The sequence below is a fragment of the Thamnophis sirtalis genome, unplaced genomic scaffold, assembly GCF_051295495.1.
Source record: "Thamnophis sirtalis isolate CommonGarterSnake01/CBP01778 unplaced genomic scaffold, rThaSir2_p1.2 scaffold_12, whole genome shotgun sequence".
In the NCBI taxonomy this organism is placed as follows: Eukaryota; Metazoa; Chordata; class Lepidosauria; order Squamata; family Natricidae; genus Thamnophis; species Thamnophis sirtalis.
The window spans coordinates 45,715,133-45,738,593 of record NW_028261392.1 but is presented as its reverse complement, the minus strand read 5'-3'; the positions used below and the strand labels follow the sequence as shown (position 1 = coordinate 45,738,593).

General features: G+C 39.4%; 1 protein-coding gene and 1 long non-coding RNA gene across 7 annotated transcripts in view; one reads left to right on the top strand and one right to left on the bottom strand.

Moving 5' to 3' along the window:
• ARHGAP6 (Rho GTPase activating protein 6) overlaps positions 1–23,461 on the top strand; it is a 269,632-nt gene that overhangs the window by 122,626 nt on the left and 123,545 nt on the right. The window contains exons 1-2 of one of the 5 annotated variants that reach the window (XM_014057664.2): positions 10,174–10,259; positions 11,867–11,983. The exons of 3 other annotated variants lie outside the window; for them this stretch is intronic. In XM_014057664.2, coding sequence (XP_013913139.2) covers positions 11,981–11,983 — 3 coding nt within the window. In that variant the 5' untranslated portion in view covers positions 10,174–10,259; positions 11,867–11,980. Of the gene's footprint in view, positions 1–9,676; positions 10,260–11,866; positions 11,984–23,461 lie in introns of those variants that run through there. One more of the 5 variants, XM_014057663.2, reaches the window with a different exon arrangement.
• Positions 2,017–11,088, bottom strand: LOC106542052 (uncharacterized). Of its 2 annotated transcripts, none has more exons than XR_001313020.2 (4): positions 10,390–11,088; positions 9,210–9,528; positions 6,598–6,757; positions 2,017–3,599 (listed from the first exon to the last, which is right to left on the bottom strand). It is a non-coding gene; the product is annotated as an uncharacterized LOC106542052 (long non-coding RNA). The 2 variants fall into 2 exon arrangements; XR_015698228.1 differs by lacking the exon at positions 10,390–11,088 and adding an exon at positions 10,092–10,180.

Sequence of the window (23,461 nt, the reverse complement as noted above, 5' to 3'; positions counted from 1 at the left end):
ATGAAGTTATCTATCTGAAGGATGTTCTCATTTAGAACATCTGACTAAAAAGCCTATTTTATAGCAATAATTATCACAAATTTTAAAAACAGTCTTGCAGCTATAGTTCTAAAAGATTCTTGACTATGCTTTCTGTTGTAAGTTGGCTTTTTAATTTGGTATGATAGTCTTGTCCTAGTCATTTCTGTATCTTCATACTAAAAAGTTAACTGCATTCCTTTTTAACTTATGTATGTGGCCACTATCTGATTCCTTTTACTCAAGTCTTGAACAGACTTGCCTATCTGGAACACACCCTACTTTCACCTTAACATGCCACCAGGTTGTAATACATCAATAAATACGTTGTACATTCATGTAGTTGCTGCCTCATTCAAACTTTAAAAAAATAGATTTAGATTAGGTTACCATATTTCGGGCTGGAAATTCTACTAGCAGACCTTCAAATAGGTCTACTAAAGGCCCTGCTTCTCTCCCCCACCCAGCCTCTTCATAATCATGGGCCAGAGGCTGTTTACACATTAGCTTTTTCTCCCTGTGTGCCAAAGCTAAACTGGCAAGAATATATTCACTGTATCAGCTCCCTCATCCTCTGTAAGCTGACAATTAGCTTTGTGGTTAAATTTAGTGGCTGAAATATGATTCACTGCATACATATTAATACTAATATTCAGCCAACAGACAACAATTAATCTTTAAGTGGAATAATGACTGAAAATTCACATGTTCTGTGCTAAGAATTATGGTCTCACATTTGCAATTTCAAAAGTACATTGCAAAGAGGATATTTCATGTTAAATATTTCAAAATGGGATTTCATTGGCTGCAGGTCCACTTGTTCCCAGCCACTTAGTACCGGTATTTTGTACAACATTGTGCAATATTGTGCTTATGTACAACATTGTTGATCAGCATTATTGTTCTAAAAGTTTTTATTTTTGTATTGAATAATAAAAGTATCCAAATTGTAAATGAGCATTTAATTTGGATTAATTTTTTGATATAGAATTTGGTTTAAAAGAGGGGAGTGGAAATTATATTCAAATGCAATCTTAATATTTCTTTTATTTGCCAAACAAGTGAATTCAAATCCACTTAAAAATGGAAACCTATTAAGGATGTATTTCTTTCATTGGATCGTTCCCCTCATTTTCCAAATGTTTCAGTGGTCCATTATTGCAGAATGTTTGAAATGCTGGCATATTTTGTTGTAATGTTATGGCCTTCTATAGAAAAATTACTTGTTCCATTATATTATTATTATTTTGTGGTTATTTCACACTGCCTTTCTTTTGATTGAGTATATACTATGTCTAAGATTAATATTTACATTACTACATTAAATGACTTGTTTCTTTCAATTATTTTTATTCTTGTTTATCATATTCCAGTGCCAGATGTTGACATTCCTATAAAATAGGCCAGACTAAGAAATCACTGTCATATAGGTCAGATCAGACTAAGAAACCAATGGCATATAGATCAGATCTACTTATATTGTAGTAGCTACAGTAACAATTTTGCAAGTTTAAATGTGCTCCCACACACCTGTATGTTCATGTGAACTAGGATGAGATGTTTTCTCAAATTAGACACACTTAAGCCTTGCTTATCTTGACTATTGCTTTGGGAGTGGTCTTCTTCAGTGCCTTCAGTGCCATTCCTTTTCCCTTTTACAGATTTCTACTTAACCCTGCCTTCATTCAGTGCACCAAAAAGTTACTCATAGACTTACTTTATGCTTTTTTAGTACATGCCAATTGAGGAGATAGCAGCATGTCTAATGCAGGTCAATTCCTACAATACTCACACTGTGTAACTGATTTTATGTTTTGGTAAAAGATTTTATGTTTTGGCAACAGACAGCAGCAACCTGCTGGGCATATATGTAAAACAGTCTTTATAGAATTCCAGAGACAAAAGCAGCACAGAAGAATAGCATATTCTTAAACTCCAAATATAAATCAGTCAAGCATCCAAGCTCCAGAATGTGATTGCTCTGCAGAGGATGTAATTTGTTTCCAAATATTATTTGAAAACATAATATTATGAAAACATATATTATTACATAATTATGTAAACAATAAGTTATTATGTTTGCCTCAATCATATCTGATATGAGTCTTAGTAAATAATAAAGCAAGCAATGGAAATGATTCAAGAATATCCTATCCTAATCCCAAACGTGTAAGATAGTTTCCAAACATGACAGCAATTCCACATTAGTACTCAGTTAATCTTTAACAATGGCAGAGTTTTTAGAGAGGAGTACTAATGAAAGTGAAGAAACTATTTTCCCAAATGAAGGATAAACAAAAGTACTAAATGTATTTTAGTCTTTGGTGTGAGACAGACTTGATATTTCCTCTTAAAGGAAAAGGACTTTACTGAATGAAGTAAATACGAAGATAATTTCTTTGAAGCTTGTACAAATAACTCATATGATTAATCAGGCATCATAAATTGCAAGATGATTCGATCAGCAAACTTAAGACTTGAAGAGGTCAGTAACAATGTGATCAACCTAATTTTTTCTGGTATGTTACCAAGATCCATAGAAAACAGAAACATTGTTTCTAACCTGGAAAAATGGCATAGAAAGCTTTTTTTAAAAAAAAAACCCAACAAAGATCTAGCTTATATATTTAAAAACTTATCACAATAATATTGGAAGAAATGTCCATCTGGGTTCAGTTCGAAATGGGAAGACAGACACTGGAAACATGGAGTCTGCTTGGAAAGTTGGTTTAATGGTGGACAGGGCCACATGGTTTGAGATCCTGGGCAAAAAAGGCACATGGGTGAGAGAGGAAGATAGATTTATAACCTCTCTTGGGCCTCGCCTTGGAGCTTCCTGTTCCTGTGTAAGAAATGTATTCTGATTGGTTGTCAGATTCCCATGGAGCCAGGTTGAATCTTGCTGGGTGATGATGTGCTGAAGAGGCTTTGGGCAATTTCTATTATGGCTGAGGGCTAATCCTACCTTTGCTGGAATTTAGGTGAGGGCATTTGCTTATGAATAGACCTAGCTATCTCTTTAATTCTTAAGTGCTGACATCTGCTGTAGGTTATTGAGGAGGGTGGAGGCTATTAAAAGTTTGTCTGCTTCCTGCCTAAAAAACATGTTTCTCCATTTCTCATCCAGAGAAATATAATGTTCCGTCTTTTTAATATTTCCTAGAATATTTCATTTTCCTAGGAGAGGGGTGGGTGCTAACTTCCTACAATAGCAAATGATTATAGCATATTTACATAAACATGAAACAAAATCAAATCTATTGATACCAAATTAAATATCTTGTTCTCTGTATTTAATCATGTTTTTTAAAAAAACTCTAAATTTGTATATACTGTTATTTATTTATCTATGCTGTTCAAAACAATCTCCTTAAATGCCTTGCAAATTATATGGATACAATTTGTATGTAGAATATACTAGGTGTTGACAGTGCATTACTTTATCTTGCCTCCTTAGCAACTTAAGATCTTAAGAAAAAATACTGAGATTTCTCTTCTTCTGTACTGCTGTCCTTGGAGTGGTATTGGGATTTTAACTTGGTTCATTGCATTTTGGCCCGGTAAATGTTGCTCAGTCAAGTCTGTAAAATAAAACAGAAGCCAGTGGATGCTTATTTAATTTCTTTACTTATAAGATATTTGTATTAAGCAATAACTTGTTTAATGTATAAAATTAATTAGTTTTTACTTGGGTTTCAATATTATGAATTATTTAAACAAGATGTGAAAGGGAAATTAAAACAGAAAATCCTCGTTACTAAATATCTCACAATTTTGCAAAGCAACAGCATTAACAGCTGTGGAGCTGTGCACAACTTAAAAAAGAAAAACAAAATACAGCTCTCAGAGTTCAGTTTGGCAGCCACTCTGCATTCTGACTTTGCTTGAGTACTCAAATTATTCTCAAAGCTTTGTTGAGTGATTATTCATCAGAGGAGAGGGGGCAGGTAAAAGAAATTAAAACTAATTATTAGATTATCCATTGGTGTTTGTCTATCAGGCATGAAAGACCATATGAAGTACCAATTAAACTAATTTATTACTAATGGTATGTAGTTACAATAATCCACTTAACTGGCAGTTAGTACTATCTTGGCGTTAAAGAATGGTCAATGGAATTCAAGATGGGTTAGACTTATGCTGTCTGTGGCTACATAAAGACTCTAGGCCCATGATGGCAAACCTATGGCATGCAGGACCGAGGTGGAATGCAGAGCCCTCTGTGGGCATGCGTGGCATCGCCAGCTGTTCTTCTGGTTTCTGGCACCCACATGTGCACCAGCCAGCTAGTCTTCACGGGTGCTGGAGTGCCAGAAAACAGCTCCAAAAATGGCCTGAAAACAGCCTGAAAATGGCCAAAACCCACCCAAAAACAGGCACACACACCTGTTTTTTGGCCAGATGGCCTTCAGGTTTCCAGTGCTCTGGCCCGTACACATGCATATACATGCACAGGCATTCCGGTTTGGGTACTCAGTGCTGAAAAAGTTCGACATCACTACTCTAGGCTAAGGTGACCAGACATCCCACTTTTGGTGGGACAATCACGATTTTTAATAATTTGTCCCGCATCCTGCGGCGTTTTAAAAAGTCCCAATTTTTGTAGAAAGGGTGCCCCGCCCTTTTTTTGGTTCCACCATGTGGCTTCCTCTTGCAAACATTTTCACTCATTTTTCCAGGTCATCTTTGTCTATAGACTAGTGGCTGTGCGCTGGGAGGGCGGCCTGCGGGGACGGAGGCTGCACGGTGGCTGTGTGCTGCCGAGCACTAGCAGGAGTCGCGGGGCAGGCTGGCCGAGCGGCCTCACACGCAGCTCGCCTCACCACCCGATAGAGGCTGCCCGACTGCTTTCCCTCCACCCTTTAAAAAAAACAAGCAATCAGGTTGTTCGGGATTTTTTTTTTTAAAAAACCACCGAATTCCTTGAATGCCCGCGCGTGTGCGCAACGCAGCTAGGCGCGGGGAGCTCTGGGTCGTGCGTGCTTGGGATGACCCGGACATGGAGGGGCAGTGGCAGTGAGCTGGGCAGGCAACCCGCTTGCTGATGAAGACGTGTTGGACGCAGCAGGGGCCCGTGGCCAGGAGCAGAGCCAGCCACTGCTGCATTGATTGGGTGCCGCTGGGTCCCTGCGACAGCAGCAGCAGCAGTTCCCAGTTGCTACGCCCTTAGCGTAGCAACCCCGCATTGCTCGCAATCTTGTAGCTCCGCGCAAAAGGCCGAACACGGAGGAAAGGAAGGCGCGTCGGGCATCCGGATCGCAGTGAGGAGGAGGAGGAAGGGGAGGAAAAAAGGGAGGGTGGAGGGAAGCAGGCAGAAGCAGCTGCAGCAGCTGGAGTAACAACCATGCTGCCCGGGGTGGGCGTGTTCGGCACCAGCCTGACCGCCGGGTCATCATCCCGCTTCTGAAGGACAAGGGCTTCGCGGTCAAGGCGCTCTGGGCCAGCACTCAGGAAGAACTGGCCAAGGAGATGAGCGTCCCCTTCTACACCAGCCAGGTAGAGTTCCTGCTGCACCAGGATGTGGATTTGGTCTGCCTCAACCTGCCGCTTCCCCTCACCAGGCAGATCGCGGTGAAAACTCTGGGTGAGTCTCCGCGGAGAGCTTGGGCAGCTGGCTGGACTTCCAAGAGATGGGGGGGGGGAGAAGGAATCCGTGGAAGAAGCAGCAGCGCCTTGAAATGGAAAAAGGCCTGCTCCCCCCCCGTCAATGGTGTCCCGCTTTACCAATTTTAAAATCTGGTCACTTTACTCTAGGCTGATTCCTCTTTTCACTCTGCCCACAATTTCTATCACTCCTCCTATAGTGTCATTGACTAGTATTTTTTAAGCTTTCTAAAGAATTTACTTTTAATTCTGGAAGACCTTTTGCCAATGATAATGCCTAAAGTTGAATTTTTCCCTTAGCTCTTGTTCTATAATTTAAACACCTTTGAATAGTTTGATTTCAGAAATTATATTTTATTAATTATGAATTATATTGCTAATACCTGAAGAAATGAAGTAAAAGTTGAAATTAAGGTATTTTTCTTAGTTTGTAATTAATTGTAAATATGGAGAATGATATTTTCTAAATTTCTAAAATAGTGATACTTGTAATTTTAATTCTCAAATGATACTGTATATTTGATATTGTGTTTTCATTTCTTGTTGTAGAATAATAATATTTTGTTAAGATATTTAAAATACTGAATCCTGCAGAATATGTTAAGTTACTATTCCAAACAACTATGCATATATGTGCTATATAACTTTATTGATTTCCTGTTTGTTTTATGCATTATATATGCAGGGTCAATATACGTTCCTTTCATATTTTAATCTCATCTGGTGACAATTTGTAATGAATGCTACTGTATTAGCTTTTGTCTGACTTTGGATATTAAGTAAGATTTACTGTTTTCAGTAAATGCATAGAGAAATGCCGTGGCTGATGAATACACATGGAAGCAGATAAAACAAATATGAAATTTATATGCCACCCATCTCACCGTCAGGTGACTCTTATAAATGCATAGAAGCAAAGATAGAAACATAAAAACATTAACAGTAAAATTTGCAGAAATTAAGTAAGTTAGGTACCAGAATATAACAGGGTGTGGGTGAGATCTTCCTAGTTCACTAATCATTTCCATCAGGTGACACCTCCATTGGGACCTCAGGTCAAATGCCAGAGCCAGGTTTAAGGTTTTTTTTGGAAGGTGGGGTAAATCTTACTTTGAGGGGTATAATATTCCAAAACCTGGAAGTTGAAAAAACAATAAGAGCCTACAGGTATTCCTCAATTTATAACAGTTCATTTAGTGACCACTCGAAATTACAATGGCACCAAAAAGTGACCTTTGACCTTTTTTCACACTTACAACCATTGCAGCATCCCCATGGTCACATGATCAAAATTCAGAGATTGGCAACTGATTCATATTTATGATTGCAGGGTCCTGGGGCCATGTGATTGATCACCTTTTGTTACCTTCTGACAAGCAAAGTCAATGGGAAAACCAGATTCACTTAACAACCATGTTACTAACTTAATAACTGCAATGATTAACTTAATAACAAGAAAGAAATGGCAAGAAAGGTTGTAAAAGGGGACAAAATTCACTTAACAAATGTCTTACTTAGCAACAGAAATCTTGGGCTTAATTGTGGTTGTAAGTTGACTACTTATAGTGGCAAATTGCTTTTGTGTGGTTGTCCTGAAAATGGTAAGAATGCAGCATCAGAATGCAGCATTGAGTAGTCCATTCTTGATTGAAGATGTAGCTTCATGCTGTATTTATATGATATTTCTTTCTTATGAAATTGTGTTTACACATTCCTTTAGTGGAAGCTTCTTTTATAACTTTACAAATAGAAGGTTCATGGGTGATCAGAAAAATAGAAAAGTTTATTTGCTAAATTTTGTAGTTACAATTATTTGTTTCTTATATTGCACATTCAATTAGAAACTACTCTATATTCTTTTATGTCTTGTTCTCAATTTTATGATTGTTTCAAATATTATATTAAGTAATCATATGGCTGATTGGCTCCGGCATATAGTAGTTTCCTGTGTGACTCCACTTTACAGTTTCTCAACATTGGTATATGAGTGACTGAATGAATCCAATAATTATGTCTTAATCACTAAACTGCCTAAAGAAACTGTGATTTATTACATTATGTAAATCTTCTGAACTTTCATTTAAATAAAAGATGCCTTAGGCTAGGGTGGGATTATCGGATCATATAAATATGAAGCACTGGTAGGAACTTCAGAAATCATTTAGTCCAATCCTCTGTTATTGCCGTGATCCATTACTACAGCATCCTTGTCAAATGGCTATGGAGCATGTTAAAATGCCTCCAGCAACATTTGTCAAACAGCTTTTACTATTTGAATACTTTAAGAGCCAAGGTGGCGCAGTGGTTAAATGCAGCACTGCAGGCTACTGCTAGATCAGCAGGTCAGCGGTTCAAATCTCACCGGCTCAGGGTTGACTCAGCCTTCCATCCTTCCGAGGTGGGTAAAATGAGGACCCAGATTGTTGGGGGCAATATGCTGACTCTCTGTAAACCGCTTAGAGAGGCCTGAAAGGCCTATGAAGCGGTATATAAGTCTACTGCTATTGCTATTAAATTGATATTCAGCCAAAATTAACTTCATTGTAATCTAAATCCATTGTTGCTTATTTTGCTTTTTATAAAATTTCTGAACAATTTCACATCACCTTCTACATGACTATCTTACAAATATTTCATTTTACATAGTCTTGATGTAGGATAGTCCAAATAGTATTTTGCATACTGACTCCATTTTAGTTTTCTTTAACTGTAACATTAGCAAATGAGAATTAAAGATGGCATGACTTTTAAACGGATGTTTGCCTGTATTTATTGTATGAAATATTTGGTTTAGGTGGAAAAAGTGGTAAAGAAGTACATACATAGAAGCTCTGACAGCTATTGCACAACAATCTAATATATTTTATCCTTTTCTTTACTTTACATAAACAATCTTACATCTAGCTGACATCAGAATTGTTTCTGGTAGATAGATGTTTTAGTCCTTTCTGGGCAAATTTATCTCTTTATTGGTTTCATAAATCTTGGACTTTTGACTGATTTTAACATACTGTTCCAAGGGAATTCTTTTCAATTGTTTCTCCTTTGCAAAACAATTTTTGATTTCATTCTGTGAAAGCCAAATAATATCTATATTCAGGAGCAGTGTATGTACAATTGGGGGGGTGGGGTGGGGTTTAATTCTTGAGATAAGCAGTTGCCATTATATTCCACTAACAGGTTCCATGAAACAATACAATAAACAGGGAAAGACATGGAGCTTTCCAGATAGCCCCTCCCCCATTTGTTATTTTCCAGTTTCTGTTGAAACATTAGGAAAAGGAGAACAAACTATTCTTGCACTGATTTTCCTCCTGATATATGGAATTTGTAGTACATTATTTTCCTACCCATAACCCTTTTTCCAATTCTGAATTGACTATTGTCTGAAGGTCTCCGAGTTGACATCAAACTGTATTAGCATAGTTCATACACCCATCCCTATCTTCTTTTTATTGTCTTTCTTATTTGTCATCTAAATTCCCTGAAAGGTAAAGGTGACAAAGTCTAATAGAATTACTCACTTTGAAGGTGTCCATGGACAATGTCAGAATAAAAGATAAACACGACTTTAAGATCATTATTACCTTGAAAGAATAATTGGATCTGTGGTGACTGATTTTGACGTGTGGACTGAATAGTCTCATAATGTGGGTAGACAGATGGAATACAATATGTGATTTGATGAGGGTTTCATATGGATCTCTTGCTCCAATTGAGATCAGCAGGGATGCAACACCACCACCCCTCGTGATTCCTTCCCTTCCTCTCTCTTTGCAAGTTGCTGTCGTTTTTGTTTGTTTGTTTGTTGGTGAAAGCAAAAAGGTGTTGATTTTCTGCCACAGCTCAAAGAACGGTGTTTCTGCTGAATGTCTGTTCGTGCAATTGTTACGCTCACCAGTCTTCCTATAGCGAAGCAAAAAGTGACAACCTAAGTCTACAGTACGGTAAAAGTACTGTACTGTACACCCCACCCCCCCAATTGTACATACACTGCTCCTGAATATAGATATTATTTGGCTTTCACAGAATGAAATCAAAAATCGGTTAAAGTAACGAGAAGCTGGTAAGTGGCTGGGCGAGAGACAGGAGTTTTATGTTGGCTTTCAGGGCAGGCTACCTGAGGAAATCGGATGCCATTTTCTTCTTTCTATCAATTACCGCCAAATAATTTGCTCTGCCAAATCTCCCCCGTGAAACAAAAATTCGGAGGAACAAAAAGAAGCACCCTCCTTCCAGCTGCCGAGGGAAGACGGGCTTGCGAGCCCCCGGCGCCTTCCTATCTCTCGCTCTCCCCTCCCTCTCCAAGCTAATCGTCGGGAGAAAATCAGACCCGCCCTCTTGGCCCCACTTAGGAGGCAATAGCGGTGGCGGCAGCAGTTGTAGTTGAATCTCCAACCCATCCAGACTTTGCGGAGTATTAGCCTTTTATAAAGCCGATTTTTCGAGGCGAGGCGGCGGAAGCTCACCCTTTGACTGCTGTCTCTGAGGTGCTTCGAGGGAGAGAGGAGAGGCGACCGCGGGCGCAGGGGACGGTCCCGCCAGCCATGCTGCAGCGTCGGGGGGACCTGGGGGGTTATCCCCAGGCCATTGCAGACCCGGTGTTGTTGAACGCGAAGCCTAAACTCTACTATGCGGTGAGTGCTGTCTCCTTCCTAAGAGCAAGGCGTCACTAGGCGCCAAAATAACGGGGTTGGGTGGGCTGCTATGGCTTCTTCAAAGGGTGGAGTGGAGAAATAAACGCTACGATGTATAGACTTATCATACCCTTCGCATGGGCTGTTGCATCGCTTGCGTGCATTCCGAACTGCTTTGGTGGAAGGGCGGGGATCAGATTGTGGGCGGGTCTCTTCCCTGCAGAATTTCGGAGTGTGTAACGTGTGAAGCTTCCATCGGTCCGGAATGCATTTCCTCTCTTGGGGCTCTTTTAAGAGACCGCTACTTGCAGTAACGTCAGTTGGGTTTGTCATGCGCACACCTGCAGTTGGGCTGTTGTGGACCTAATGCTTAAACCTCCTCCTCCTCCTCTCATCTATGAGTTGGAGTCATTTTTTTAGAGGGGGCGGGAAGAGCGATTTTCATTTTTCTACCCAAGACGTTGGGGAGGACGAAGTGCTTCGGAGCAAACATTTTCCCTGGTTTTTTTTTGTTTGTTTTTAGTTTGTCGCATCTCTTCTTCCCACTCATAGTTTCACAAGACATCTGGCTGAGTTATTTATACAATGTGATCGTCTAATACTTAAAGGAGTAGTTCCTCGTGGACATAAATCATTTGAGATGCCCCATCAAATACTGTCCTAATGCAAATTTAGCATAAATAGACTCATAAACAAAATGTATTTTGCGGGCAATATATTTATTCCACAATTCGGAATGATAATTTCTATGCCAGGAATTATAATGGCAGCTATAAATCCTGCAAGCTGCTGCAGAGATGTGCAGCAACAATTCTTGGAAGATCTGAGCTGTCACAGCAACCAAAACACCTTTTCTTCCCATTAAGGGTGAGGATCAGTTTTACACACACACACACACACACAATTTTGCTTTGTGACTCGAAGTGAAAAATGATGAACAGCTCAGATGAATAGATACTGCTCCTTTCAATCACTGTTGTCTCACTTTGATCAGATTCTTTTTATTGCCCTTGCTTGGAGCTAGAAGGCAAGTAAGCAAGAAAAGATAGTCTTTTCACAATTCAGCATCACATATTTGGAATGAATCCAGTGACTTAGAAAGGTATGCAAACTCAGAAAAAACAATTGGCTTTTGCAGAGCAGTTCTGCCAGTTTGTTTATCCTATGTATATCCTCTCTTAGTGGGGTTTATAAAGATGGCTATTGCCAAGAGCAGGGATGTCAAACTCAATTTCATTCAGGGCCATATCAGGGCTGTGGTTGACGGGTGGGGGGGGGCAGGTGGGCTGGTGGCTGACTGGGGGGGGGTGTAGCCAGCCTGACGCCACTCCCCAAACTGCTGCCATGTTTCCTCTTTGCATTGGGTAGACCAGGCCGAAGTGATGCAGGTAGTCTGGGCTGAAGCGGGGCGGCTGCCCCCTTCATTTTCCAGGATGGCCCCGCAGGCCAAATCTGACCACATTGTGGGCCAAATCCAGCCCGTGAGCCTTGGTTTGACACCCTGGCCTAGAGAATGAGCTCTCTCCTTGAATGAGGAGGTGAAAAGATTGCAGGAGGAGATGAAAAGATTGAAAGGAAATATCTTTTTTTTCATGCTGTATTGGTAGTAAGGAAACAGGAAAACTTTTCATCTCTCATGTCCAATTGGAGAAAGAGAAGACTTTTGGCAATCCAGTTAAATTCAGACCATCTCATGCCTGCAGATTCCCCGAGCATTATATATGGTAAGCAGCTCCTGTCAATCTTAGGTTTAAGAACAATGTTAATATCAAAAACATCTTCAGTTTTTCTATAATTTATAATGCTTTTTAAGTGTTGCTATCCTACTTTGGTTTTAATTGATATAGAAGTATAACTTCGGCTTAAGGTGAGGCATTTTTCTTAAAAGTGTAAAGTATTAATATGTCTTTGGAGTAAAGCTCACTGGTAAGAATTAAGGTATTAATCTTTCATAAAATCAATGTTTTTAGTATGTAGTAATATCACTGCTTGTTGTCTTGAATAAACTGAGCAAATCTTGTATATCAAGGTTAGGTTCAGCTCACTAGGGAATGCATGAAAAAACCTAGAATATTATTTCTTCAGTTCTTCTTATGTTGAAAGTAAAGCACAGCAGCCTGTTTCACAAAATATGCATTATATATACAAAATATTGATTTTCTTTGTATAGAATGTTTTGGAACTTGGGTGAGGACGCCAAGAGCCCTGCTCCATTTTTCTATCAAGTACCATAGTTTGTCCTTGCTAACAGCACAGTGGGGGATGCTGGTTAAGAGATATTAACATTAGTTCAAGCTCAACATAACATATGTTCTTTTAAAAATATACAGGAATTTTGTAAGTGCTATAGTACCTTGATTCATAGTGACCTTTTACAGTATTTGTCCTTTCAGTGTTCCAAAAGCAGCGGAGCAATTTTAATTTCTAGTTTTTTAAAGCTTTATTACTGTGTTTTCAAGATTTAAGGACTCAATTAATTGCACTGAAGCTTTATGCATTTCTCACCTCTCTAAACTGAAGCATGACTCATTGGTACTTAGTATTGTTAATATGTTCTTTGTTATTTCTAAGCTTTTAGTATTATTAGATTGCATTATATGTAGGTCTGAGGAAGTTGGGCAGTTGACAGACCACTTCCTTCATACCATTTATACTTGAGGTTTTTTTTTTTAAAAAAAACAGCTGCTTATCACTGTGTAGTTTGCTCCTTGCAGACATATGTAAATATTAAAGTAGCTTAACCATATGTAAAACATGTTGCTGTTATCTTTTCTGGATTAATAATACAAAACATCACTTGAAAAAGAACGTGACAAGTCAGGTGTGTTTAATAGAATTGGAATTCAGCTATTTGGTTTGATATAGTCTTATCCCTGTTTAATTTGATTCTAATTCTCTACATATGATAGATAGAAAGTTCTTTCTGCATAGAGAATCATTTGAAGAGTGAACATAATAAATTGCACTCGGTGCAAAATCATGTCTTTTAACGCCATTAGAAATAAGTATACAAATACAAAACACCTCTTTCTTTATATGGAAGAATCTCAGGAGAGTTGAAGTTAATCTCTTAATCGGTTTAAAATTTTAGTCTTGAATAATCGAATCTAGCAGTAAGTATTTTACTGCTATTTTAATAATGGCAAAATGTTGAAAAATGTTTTAATACTCACTGACTCAGGTTCCTGTTAGAATAGGCTTTAAAACCTGTTTATGCTAAAACAAATGTCTAATAATTAGACTTTTTAGTGGAAAAGCATTAATTAAAAAATAATTTACATTTTACCTTATGCATGATTAAGCTGTAATAAAATAGCTAAGAGCATAAGGTATTTTCCACATACCTTATGTTAGGGATGACTAGTTCAGATTTTATTGTCCTTTGTCTAAAACAAATTAAGTTACTCTTTTTTTAAAAAAAAATTTAATTTTTAATTTAAAACAAATACAGCATCCCTCTTTACATGCTATAGAAAATGTATCAGTTGGTTACAAAAAGACTTTCGTGCATCTCTTCCACAGTCAACAAACATAATTCATATTAACTTAAATATTTTAACTCAAATATTTATACATGTCACCATCATTATATTTCCATTTTCATTTGACTATAATTGTTTAAGCGTCCTTCATCATAAAATATAACAAAATTTAATACATAACCACATACTGTCCTTTCAATTACTATTTTTAAAATCCTCCATTCACTAAATCCTCATGTCCTATTCTAGCTAAATATCCATAATATTTAATAACAAAGTTTTCTAATCCTCCTTTCCAAATCACTGTTTAAAGTTTACATCCAGTTTCCTTATGTTATACCCATATCTATATATATGTTGTTATTTTTATCCCTCCTTTATTTGGCTATATCCTGTATCATAACATTTTTCCTCTAATAATCAAAACTTTAATTGTATCTAACTTAGTTCTATTATTATTATTATTATTATTATTATTATTATTATTATTATTTTTAATGTATAATCCAAAGGGATTGCTAATCTTCCTTACATGGGTACCATTCAATATTCATATCCAATTATACTCATCATAACACTACACATTGTATATATTAGAAACATTAGTTGTTTATTTAAGCTATATTTATTATCAATAAATTTCATTAAGTTTAACTAATTTTAAATTATGTTCTTCCTTCTATCAACCTGTGTCTTTCCAATAGCAAAACAGTTTCATATCTTCTGCCATTTGTGGTGTCAATCCTCTAATCATCTTCTTGATCAGCTTTGTATAGACTTCTCTTAGCAACTTCTTGCTTATAAGATCTCTCATATAATCTTAATGCTCTCTTTCTGTTTCCTTATTCAGCTTATCTTTGATTGTCAGCAGTGTTATCAATGCTTTTGCTAATAGAATTTCTCTCTTTAAATCCATAGATTCTTTAGTTTTTTCTTCTTCTGTATCTTGCCCTCTGGAATGGATTTCCTCTCCATTTAATTCCTCTTTCAGTATTCCATTCTTTCCATTTTCAGAAACAAACCAATTATCATAAATATCAGCAGGTTTAATCTCTTTATATTCATTTCCACTTCGATTTTTTTGAGTTTCAATCACCCCATTTTGCATTTGATAGACATCCTCATTTTTTTCATCATATTTTATTGTTATGCGCTCTAAGTATTCCAGTTTTTTCTCTATCCTTTCATATATATTTGATAATTTCTGTATTTCTGAAAGTATCTTTTGCAATTTGAGACTTCTGTTTTCTTTTGAAATGGTGCCATTCTAGCAAACACAGCTGCTCTAGCTTGGAAGGTTAAGAAGATTAAAGCATAGATTCACAAATAACATTTCCACTTTTACTTCAAAGGAACATCTGTGTGCCTCCCTTCTTATCACTCTCTGTAGCCAAGCAATGAAACCTTGTAATGCCAAGTCAAAACAATCCGGAAAAAAAGAAAGTGTTCCATTTTCAATACACAACTCCAATCAACAAATCCTCCCAGCCTCCGAGCAGCGGTAACATTGTTGAAAATAGTTTCCTTTTGTATCTTTTTTGTATTTCAAGTTAGAAAAAAGAGTCCAATCTTTAAATGAATTAGAAAAATAACAACAGCAATGAAAGAGGAAAACTTTAGTCTATAGGTTACAGAGAACAATAAAAGAAAAAGTAGAAGAAAACTTAATCCATCCGTTTCAAAAGGCTTGCATAGATTCCATCCATGAAGATAGCATTTAAGAAATAAGATAACCACAGTCCAAAACCATTCCAAATTTAATTCCACCGCTTGATTCTTCTAATCTCCAATTTAGATTAATTTTAAGTTTTTATAGGCAGTCTCTTTATAAGTTACTCCTTTTTATTGTTCTCTGCTGGTGATGAAAAGTAATGAACAGTTCATTATCTCAGGTTTGTATTTTGGACTTCTATGAAAAGAATGGCTGAGTCAGCAATCAGCCCTTCACCAAATATTGAAGAGTATAGGCAGAAGCTTGCTATTATATTAATGTTCTGCTGGCAGAAATAGGCAGTCTATTGGTGGCCAACATCTACGCTTAACATTAAAGGGTGGCTGAAGATAGAATTGCAAGTCCCATGTGGATAATGGTACGATTTTTGTTAGGGGTGGTCTACCTTTCAACTGTGATGTACATATTTAAATTGTTTTTAGTATTCAAATTCCCAATGGTGGAGTGAGAGTAAATAAAAAAGAAAATCTTTCAAATCAAGCTCTATGCCAGTGATGGCGAATCTTTTCAGCACCGAGTGCCCAAACTGGAGCGCACATACACACCGGAGCCCCAGAAACTCAAAGACCAGCTGGCCTGTGTGCATACGTGTGCCCGCCACCTGGTCTTCTGGTTTCCAGTGCACACATGCACGCCAGCCAGCTGGTCTTTGTGTGCACCAGACCTCCAGAAACTCAAAGACCAGCTGGCTGATGTGCATGCGCGTGCCAGCCACCTGGTCTTTTGGTTTACGGCATGTGCATGCGTGCTGCACAGCTGGTCTTCACGTGTACTGGAATGCTGGAAACCCAAAGACCAGGTGGCCAGCGTGTATATTCGCACCAGCCAGCTGGTCTTTGGGTTTCTGGCACTCCGGCACACATGAAGACCAGCTGGCCGGCACTAGCGCACACTAGAAACCAGAAGAGCAGCTGGCAACAGTACATGTGTGCTGGCAACAGAGGACCTTGTGTGCCCCCTCTGGCATGCGTGCCATAGGTTCACCATCATGGCCTATGCATTCAAAAGTCAGGACTAATGTGACAGAAACTATAATGACAAATTAGTTTAATAATCATATAATCCTAACTTAAAGTGTCATTTTATTTTAATAAGATATTGAATGCTTGTGCAATGTAATCAGATGTACACATATGTTTTAAATAAATGAAATGTCAGTGTCAACTTTGTTTATCCACAGTTACAAGATCTGTACTGCAAAAAGTCCAGACAGTGATTAGATGATGCAAAGAAATATTAAAATTCTTAATTCTGCTGATTTTCACATTCCAAATCTAGTAGTCTTTTATTTACATTTGTTAGATTTATATCCTCATTAATTTGTGATTGACATTTATGGTACTTTATTGAAGTACTTTGTACACCTTAAAAGTGCAATGAATAAGTATAATCTTTATTGTCATTGTACTTAAATACAACGAATATGTATTTTTAAAAAAATATTCCTGATAGAAGCATAAAGAATATATTTTCTATTAGATGTTTATATTTGTCCAGGCACTTCTATTTTATAATTCATAAATTGAAAATCAATCTGTCTACTTAAATCTATGTATATTGAAATGGTGGATTTATGGAAACCTTTTTTCTAACTAAACTTGGATTTACTGCATAATACTGTTATACGGTATTTTTCCAAAGGGATTATCCTTAAGAAACTTCAGAATTTATCCATTAAGCCTGAAGTCCTTTTTTATATGGGTATGTGATCAAAAAGTATACTTTTCTTTGTCAGCTTGTCTAAAAATCACTTGATGGCACCACTGTAAGCCAGATCTAAAATCCGAAGGATGTAGTCTCTATCAGAAGATAGCAGAGTAATTAATCAAACTTCTATTAAACTACGACAAGAGGATATGCCACTATATCAATTTGATAGTGGGCTTGGCCTAATTTTCCATTTTAAATTCTGTTGAACAAAATTGGCTACTAATTAACTTACATATTATTTCCCCTTAATGAATATCAGATGTTCATATAATTCCTATGTTCAGTTGCTTAATGCACTGGTTCTCAACCTTTTCTTTATCCTAAACCTCCTTTAAATATCTTTGGTGGCCACAGACCATGGCCACAGACCCCCAAGACTTGACTCAAGATTTAAAACATAACATCTCTTCAAACCTTTGCGGATGCTCTGTGAAGACATTGCAGCCTCCCAAGGGTCTGTGGACCATAGTTGAAAACCGCAGGCTTAAAGGTCTTAACAATTGTTTGGGAAATTGCTATGGTTTGTGTAAATTTATTCTAAAAGAATGAATAAAACAATTTGTGGTCGTCATCTATATTGATCTTTAGAATCTATCTAATATTAATAACTAGCTTACTGCCTGTGCTCCGCTACAAAACTGTGTGTTAGGCTTGATAAATCGACATTTATAGCTTGAAAATTAATGAGTAGTTACGATTGGCCTCTCCTCTCCCCTTCTCTCCTCAGGCTTGCCCCACAGAAGCCTCTACTCTCCTATCCCGCTTCTCTCCCTCAGGCTGGCCCCATTGATTCTTTTTATCTTATCCCCTTCTTTCCCTCAGGCTTGCCCCACAAAGGTATCTCCTATCTTATCCCTTTCTCTCCCTTAGGCTTGCCCCATAGAGACCTCTCCTATCTTATCCCCTTCTCTCTCTCAGGCTCCTCTCTAAACTCTCAGCCCGCAGGCTGGATGAGTCACGTGCTGGCCATGCAGTTGGAACAGAGTTATTTTCAGGTTAGGAGGGGGAGTAGAACGTCTAGCTCCTTAGCATCAGAACATGTTAATAATAATATAAGAAATACTAATGATCTGATGGTCATTTCAAAAAATTCTTTCTTAGCAAACACCTAGAAGCCAAGAGGAACATACGTGCCAAATTTCAAGTTTGTAGGCTTTACAGTTCTTGAGATTTTGTGATGTCACGTGAGTGGCATTTCGCTTAGTAGATAGATAGATAGATAGATAGATAGATAGATAGATAGATAGATAGATAGATAGATAGATAGATAGATAGATGCATGCATGCATTGATTCAGGATTTGCTCCTCAGAGAGCTATTTCTGTAGCAATAGAGACATTTTGAAGATGGGAAGAAGAAGAAGATGGGGAAAAAGAAAAAGGATGGAAAATCTTTAAACAGGGACATATCTTTCCTTTGGTAAAGGTTGAATTGTCATAATAAATACTGATGCCAGAATTAGTTATTATTAGTTGGTACAGGTAGTCCTTGCTTAATGATTGCCCTGTTTAGTCACTGTTGCTAAATAAGTAACCTTACAACTCGTCCTCATACTTATGGCTGCCACAATGTCCCTGTGTTCATCAAAATTTGGGGCCCTTGTAACCAGTGGCTATTTACAGCCATCATAACATCTGGTGGTCAGGATTGCCGTTTGTGTTCTTCAGAGTTGGGTTCTAAAAAGCAAAGTCAATGGAGAAGCTGGCAGTAAAATCGCATGTTGCAGTCACATGATGTCTCACTTAACAACTGTAACATCATTGACGTAAGTCTTGCCCATCCCAATTGTGGTTGATACGTGATGACTATCAATGTAATGTTATTTTAATATGAGAAGAAAATACTTTCTTCTCATATTAATACTTTTTTCATAGTATTAATTTAAATAGAGTAAATTTGTGGAAAATAATTCAGGCATCGTTACATTTTTATTGTGAATAAATAGTATGCTAAAAAGGGCTGGAATAGTTTATTGTTTGACAAACAATATTTATTGATTGATAAACAGTATTTATTGATTGATAAACAGTATTCCATATCCTAATGCAGACTTTGTAAAAATGTCATGAGAAACTTTGAAACAAAAACTCTTTTTATGCAGATATGTATTTCTGAATGTTATTTTTGTTGAGTGTATATATGACTTTTGGATGGCTTCAATGAGTAAGATCTCAAAATTGTTCTTAAGCTAATGGTACTGTGAAATACTTAAATGCCATTATGGCTTGAGTGTTCTTTCGGTTTCCATCATTATTTGAGCTCAATTTACTTTAAGATAATCTTAGTGTAAGCCGTATTCACAGGAAAAGTAGTATGACTAATCTCTTCCATGTATTCAATTCCAGTTTTTTCATAGATACAGCCTCTTAGTATGCTGTGCCTGTGAATCAAAAAGCTCAATCTCAGATAAATAAGTAGACTAAGTGCTGTTAGCATTTAGGAATGAACAAGACAAGTCACAATTGTTTGCTGTATTATATGTCTTTATGGTATCAAAGTGTTGTCTGTGATAATCTGCAGTTCCATGGAATTTATGCAATACAGGTTTTGTGTCTGAGATTAAAAAAAAACAAAAGCTTCATATATAGGCATTATAAGGTCAGCTGTAGTGTATTGAAATCAAATTCATAGAATTCAGCATAGTGTATTAAAATCAAATTCATAGAATTCAGCTGTAGTGTATTGAAATGCACTTCTACTTGCCTCCAGAAAAGAATGGGATCAGTCATCATTATAAGCAAATGAATTAATATGTACAAAATAAGTGTCTAACTTAATAATAGATATATTACTATTTAAAAGATTGAAATTTTATGTATGACATGTTTATAATTTAAGAAAGTTTTGAACTTTGTGAGTTTCTATTTCTATAACTTTTTATAATAATGTATAACATACTTCATAATTTCATCTCTTCAGTAATGTACTTTATTAAGAATCTCTGTTCCTGTCTTTTACTTATTTTTTCTTACATACTCTATTTTTCTTTTCACTTATTCTCCTTTCTCCTTTTTAGTGAGCTCACTTCTTTATTTGTGCTTCAGAGTGGCATTTTATGTACCATTTGCTGATATTTCTGATGTATCTGTTCATCCTATTCTCCAGTACGGTGCTTGGAGATTCCAAGGGTGGGTTAACACAGCCTATCTGCCCTTGGACTGAGTAATGTTTTTCTTGACCACGCCTCCCTTTGCCTCCCTATGATCAGTTTTAAAAACTCAGTCCGCCTGTGAGGACTGTTTTGGGAGTTCGTTCCAAGGACAGATAGACTGGGTTTCCAATTTTATTGACCACTTGAAAATTTAAAGACTATTTCCGAATAGCTGTTTTTTGAAAGAATTGAATAATACTTGCTGAGAGGTTCCGGGCCAGTTTCTTCCTCCGCTGGTCGCAAGCGGTGTGGGACATGTGAGTCGCCTGCCCAGCTTCTGCTGGCGAGCGAGGGGGCAAGCGGGAGCCCGCCCGACTCCGTAGCCTTCCCAATCGCCGCATTCCTCCGGCCTCGCGAGCGCGGTCTTGTTGGCCTCGGCGGTGCTCATAGTCTGCCCGGCAACAGCGATGGCCATCCTTTGCCGTTTTCGCGCGCTTTCTCCCGATTGGCAAGGGATTTGGCAGGCAGTGGCTGCCGCCATTTTAAGACACTCCAACGGTCTGGCTGCCGTGTGTGGATGCATCGGAGCCCGGAAGAAAGAGAGAAGCAAGAGATCAAGCCAGGGAGAGAGCAAAGTTCACCTCTCAGCCACAGAGTACCGCCGGGAGGCGCGGGGCCCAGTCCAGGGTGCCGGCTAGTCCTGCTCTCCCTCAGTCTCGGGAACCTGAGGGCAATTGGGAGAAAGAATCCAACTATCAGGTGGCCTTTTCTCCCCCTGGAACATCTGAGGGCGTGCTTGAGCCAGCTGGCCAGCGTCGGTGCCCTCATACTGTGTGAATGGTTAGAACCTAGGCCTTTAACTTCCATGGCCTACAGCAGCATGGCTGATGACTGTGCGGAAGCACAGGAGGAGCTGGCAGGACCCTCCAGTAAACGCAGTAGGGTGGATCCTCTACCTAAGGGCAGAAAGGGGACCAGGGGCACCAACAGTAAGTCCTCCCCAGGGCCCTCAGCATCCTCTGACAAGGCCAGGGAGGGATCCCGGCCTCATAAACCTGCAGAGGCCAAGACCCAGCACCACCATAGGGCCCGTTCTCCACCAGCTCAGGAGGTAGCCTCTCCCAAAGGCCCATCTTTTGGGAGCGGGGGTGGAGACTCTCCCTCAATTAGGGACAGTGGGTCCCTTTCTATGGAGGAGGATTATTCCAGGGAGCCTTCCCCAGATGCCTCCTGGGGATATCCGGAATCACCCAGTTCCTCTATCAGGGAGGAAATGGAACCCTTCCAGGGCATGCTGCCTGTGGAAGAGGGAACCAGCTAAGACAAGAACAGGCGTCATGCACGTGCCCACAAGCATCGCCTGAGAGAGGACAAAGGTCCCGCATTGTCAGCAGAAATGAGGGAGGTTATTTCTCTAGCCATCTCCCAGGGTATTGCGGAGGGCATTAAGCAGAGGGATTCCCACAAATTGGGTTCTTCCAAGGCCAAGCATCCTGCTACGGCCTTTACCTCCAAAGACCCTGCCTCACCTCCTACATCATTAACTTCTGAGGCCTCCGACTCGGATTCCAGCTGTCAGAGGATGAAGATCTTCCTCCAGACAAGCTGGCCTTCACTGGTCTCTTTAAGCCATCATTGTTTAAGTTCATACTTCACAAGGCCAAGGCGGCTACCGAGCTAGGCTCTACCCCCAAACCTGATTCTGCACCTGCTCCTTCCTCCAAGGACCATAAGCAGGGGTTGTTCAAGGAAACAGCTCCTACCCAGGAGCTTATTCCTGTGCCCGATCTCTTTATGGATATAGTCCAGCGTCAATGGGTCCAGCCCGGCACCCTGACCAGTGGGGGGGGGGGATAAGTCCCTTTATTCCGTGAGGGGGGAAGATGGAAGACATCTTGAATTTACCTGAGGTGGATGCTCCAGTGGTGTCCTTAACCTCAAATTCAAACTTACCTGCCGACCTTCTAGAAAGTCTGAAAGCCGAAGACAAGAGGTCTGAGAAGGCGTGCCATAAAACACATATGGCGGCTGCCTGGGCCATTAGGGCGTCCACTTCGGCATCTTTCTTCACCAGAGCATCCTTGCTCTGGCGGAGACAACTCAGGTCCAAACCCCACTCCCGGGGCTCTAAGTGGCATCACGATCTCACCAAGATCATTACGGCCATAGAGTATTTGGCTGATGCTTCGCTGAATGCAGCGAAGTTCGCTTCCAGGGCCCTAGCCTCCAATATTACATCTTGCTGCCTCCTGTGGCTCCGCCATTGGCAGGCTGAGATGAAGGCCAAATGGAAGTTGGCCTCCGCCCCTTTCAAGGGAGGGCAGTTGTTCGGGGAGGCCTTGGATAAATTTGTCATAGAAACTAAGCGAAAGATTCTCCCGGCCACCTTAAAAAGGAACGACCGCAAGGGCTCTGGTTCCTTTAGTAAGCAATCCTTTAGAAACCAGGACACTGCTCAGGCGTCCTCATCTTCCTCATACCAGAGGTCCTTCCACCAGGGTGTGTGTGATAGGAATCAGGATAGGGCCCCCTTCGGGTCCCGTAACAGACAGCAGCAGTCTTCCTTTCGGAAGCCATTTCGCGGGGGCAACAACAACAACACCTCCCGCCAGTTCCGAAGGGGGAAGTGACCATCACAGGGTTCCTCCCATAGGGGGTCGGCTCCAATTATATGCCGACAGGTGGGAGGAGATCACCTCGGACTCATGGGTCCTCAATACCATCAATACCATCAGGAGGGGCCTAGTCCTAGAATTTCTGACCTTTCCCCAGAGGAAGGTCATCCGTTGCAGGAATCCGGTAAAGAGGGAGCTCATGCAGGAAGAGATACTCCATCTTCTCCAGATAGAGGCCACAGAACCCATCCCAAAGGACCAGGAAAGGCGGGGCTTCTATTCCATCCTGTTCCTGGTCCCAAAGAGTTCAGGGGGGTGGAGAGCCATCTTGGATCTGAAAAACCTCAATCAGCATCTGGCTCACAAAAGGTTCAAGATGCAATACCTCCACTTCATACTGGATTGCGTAAGGACAGGGGATCTATTGACCTCCATAGATCTAAAGGAGGCCTACCTACATGTCCCCATCCATGCTGCCTACAGGAGGTTCCTGAGGTTCTGTTCCGAAGGGAGGCATCACCTGTACAAGACTCTTCCCTTTGGTCTCTCGACCGCACCCTGAACCTTTACAA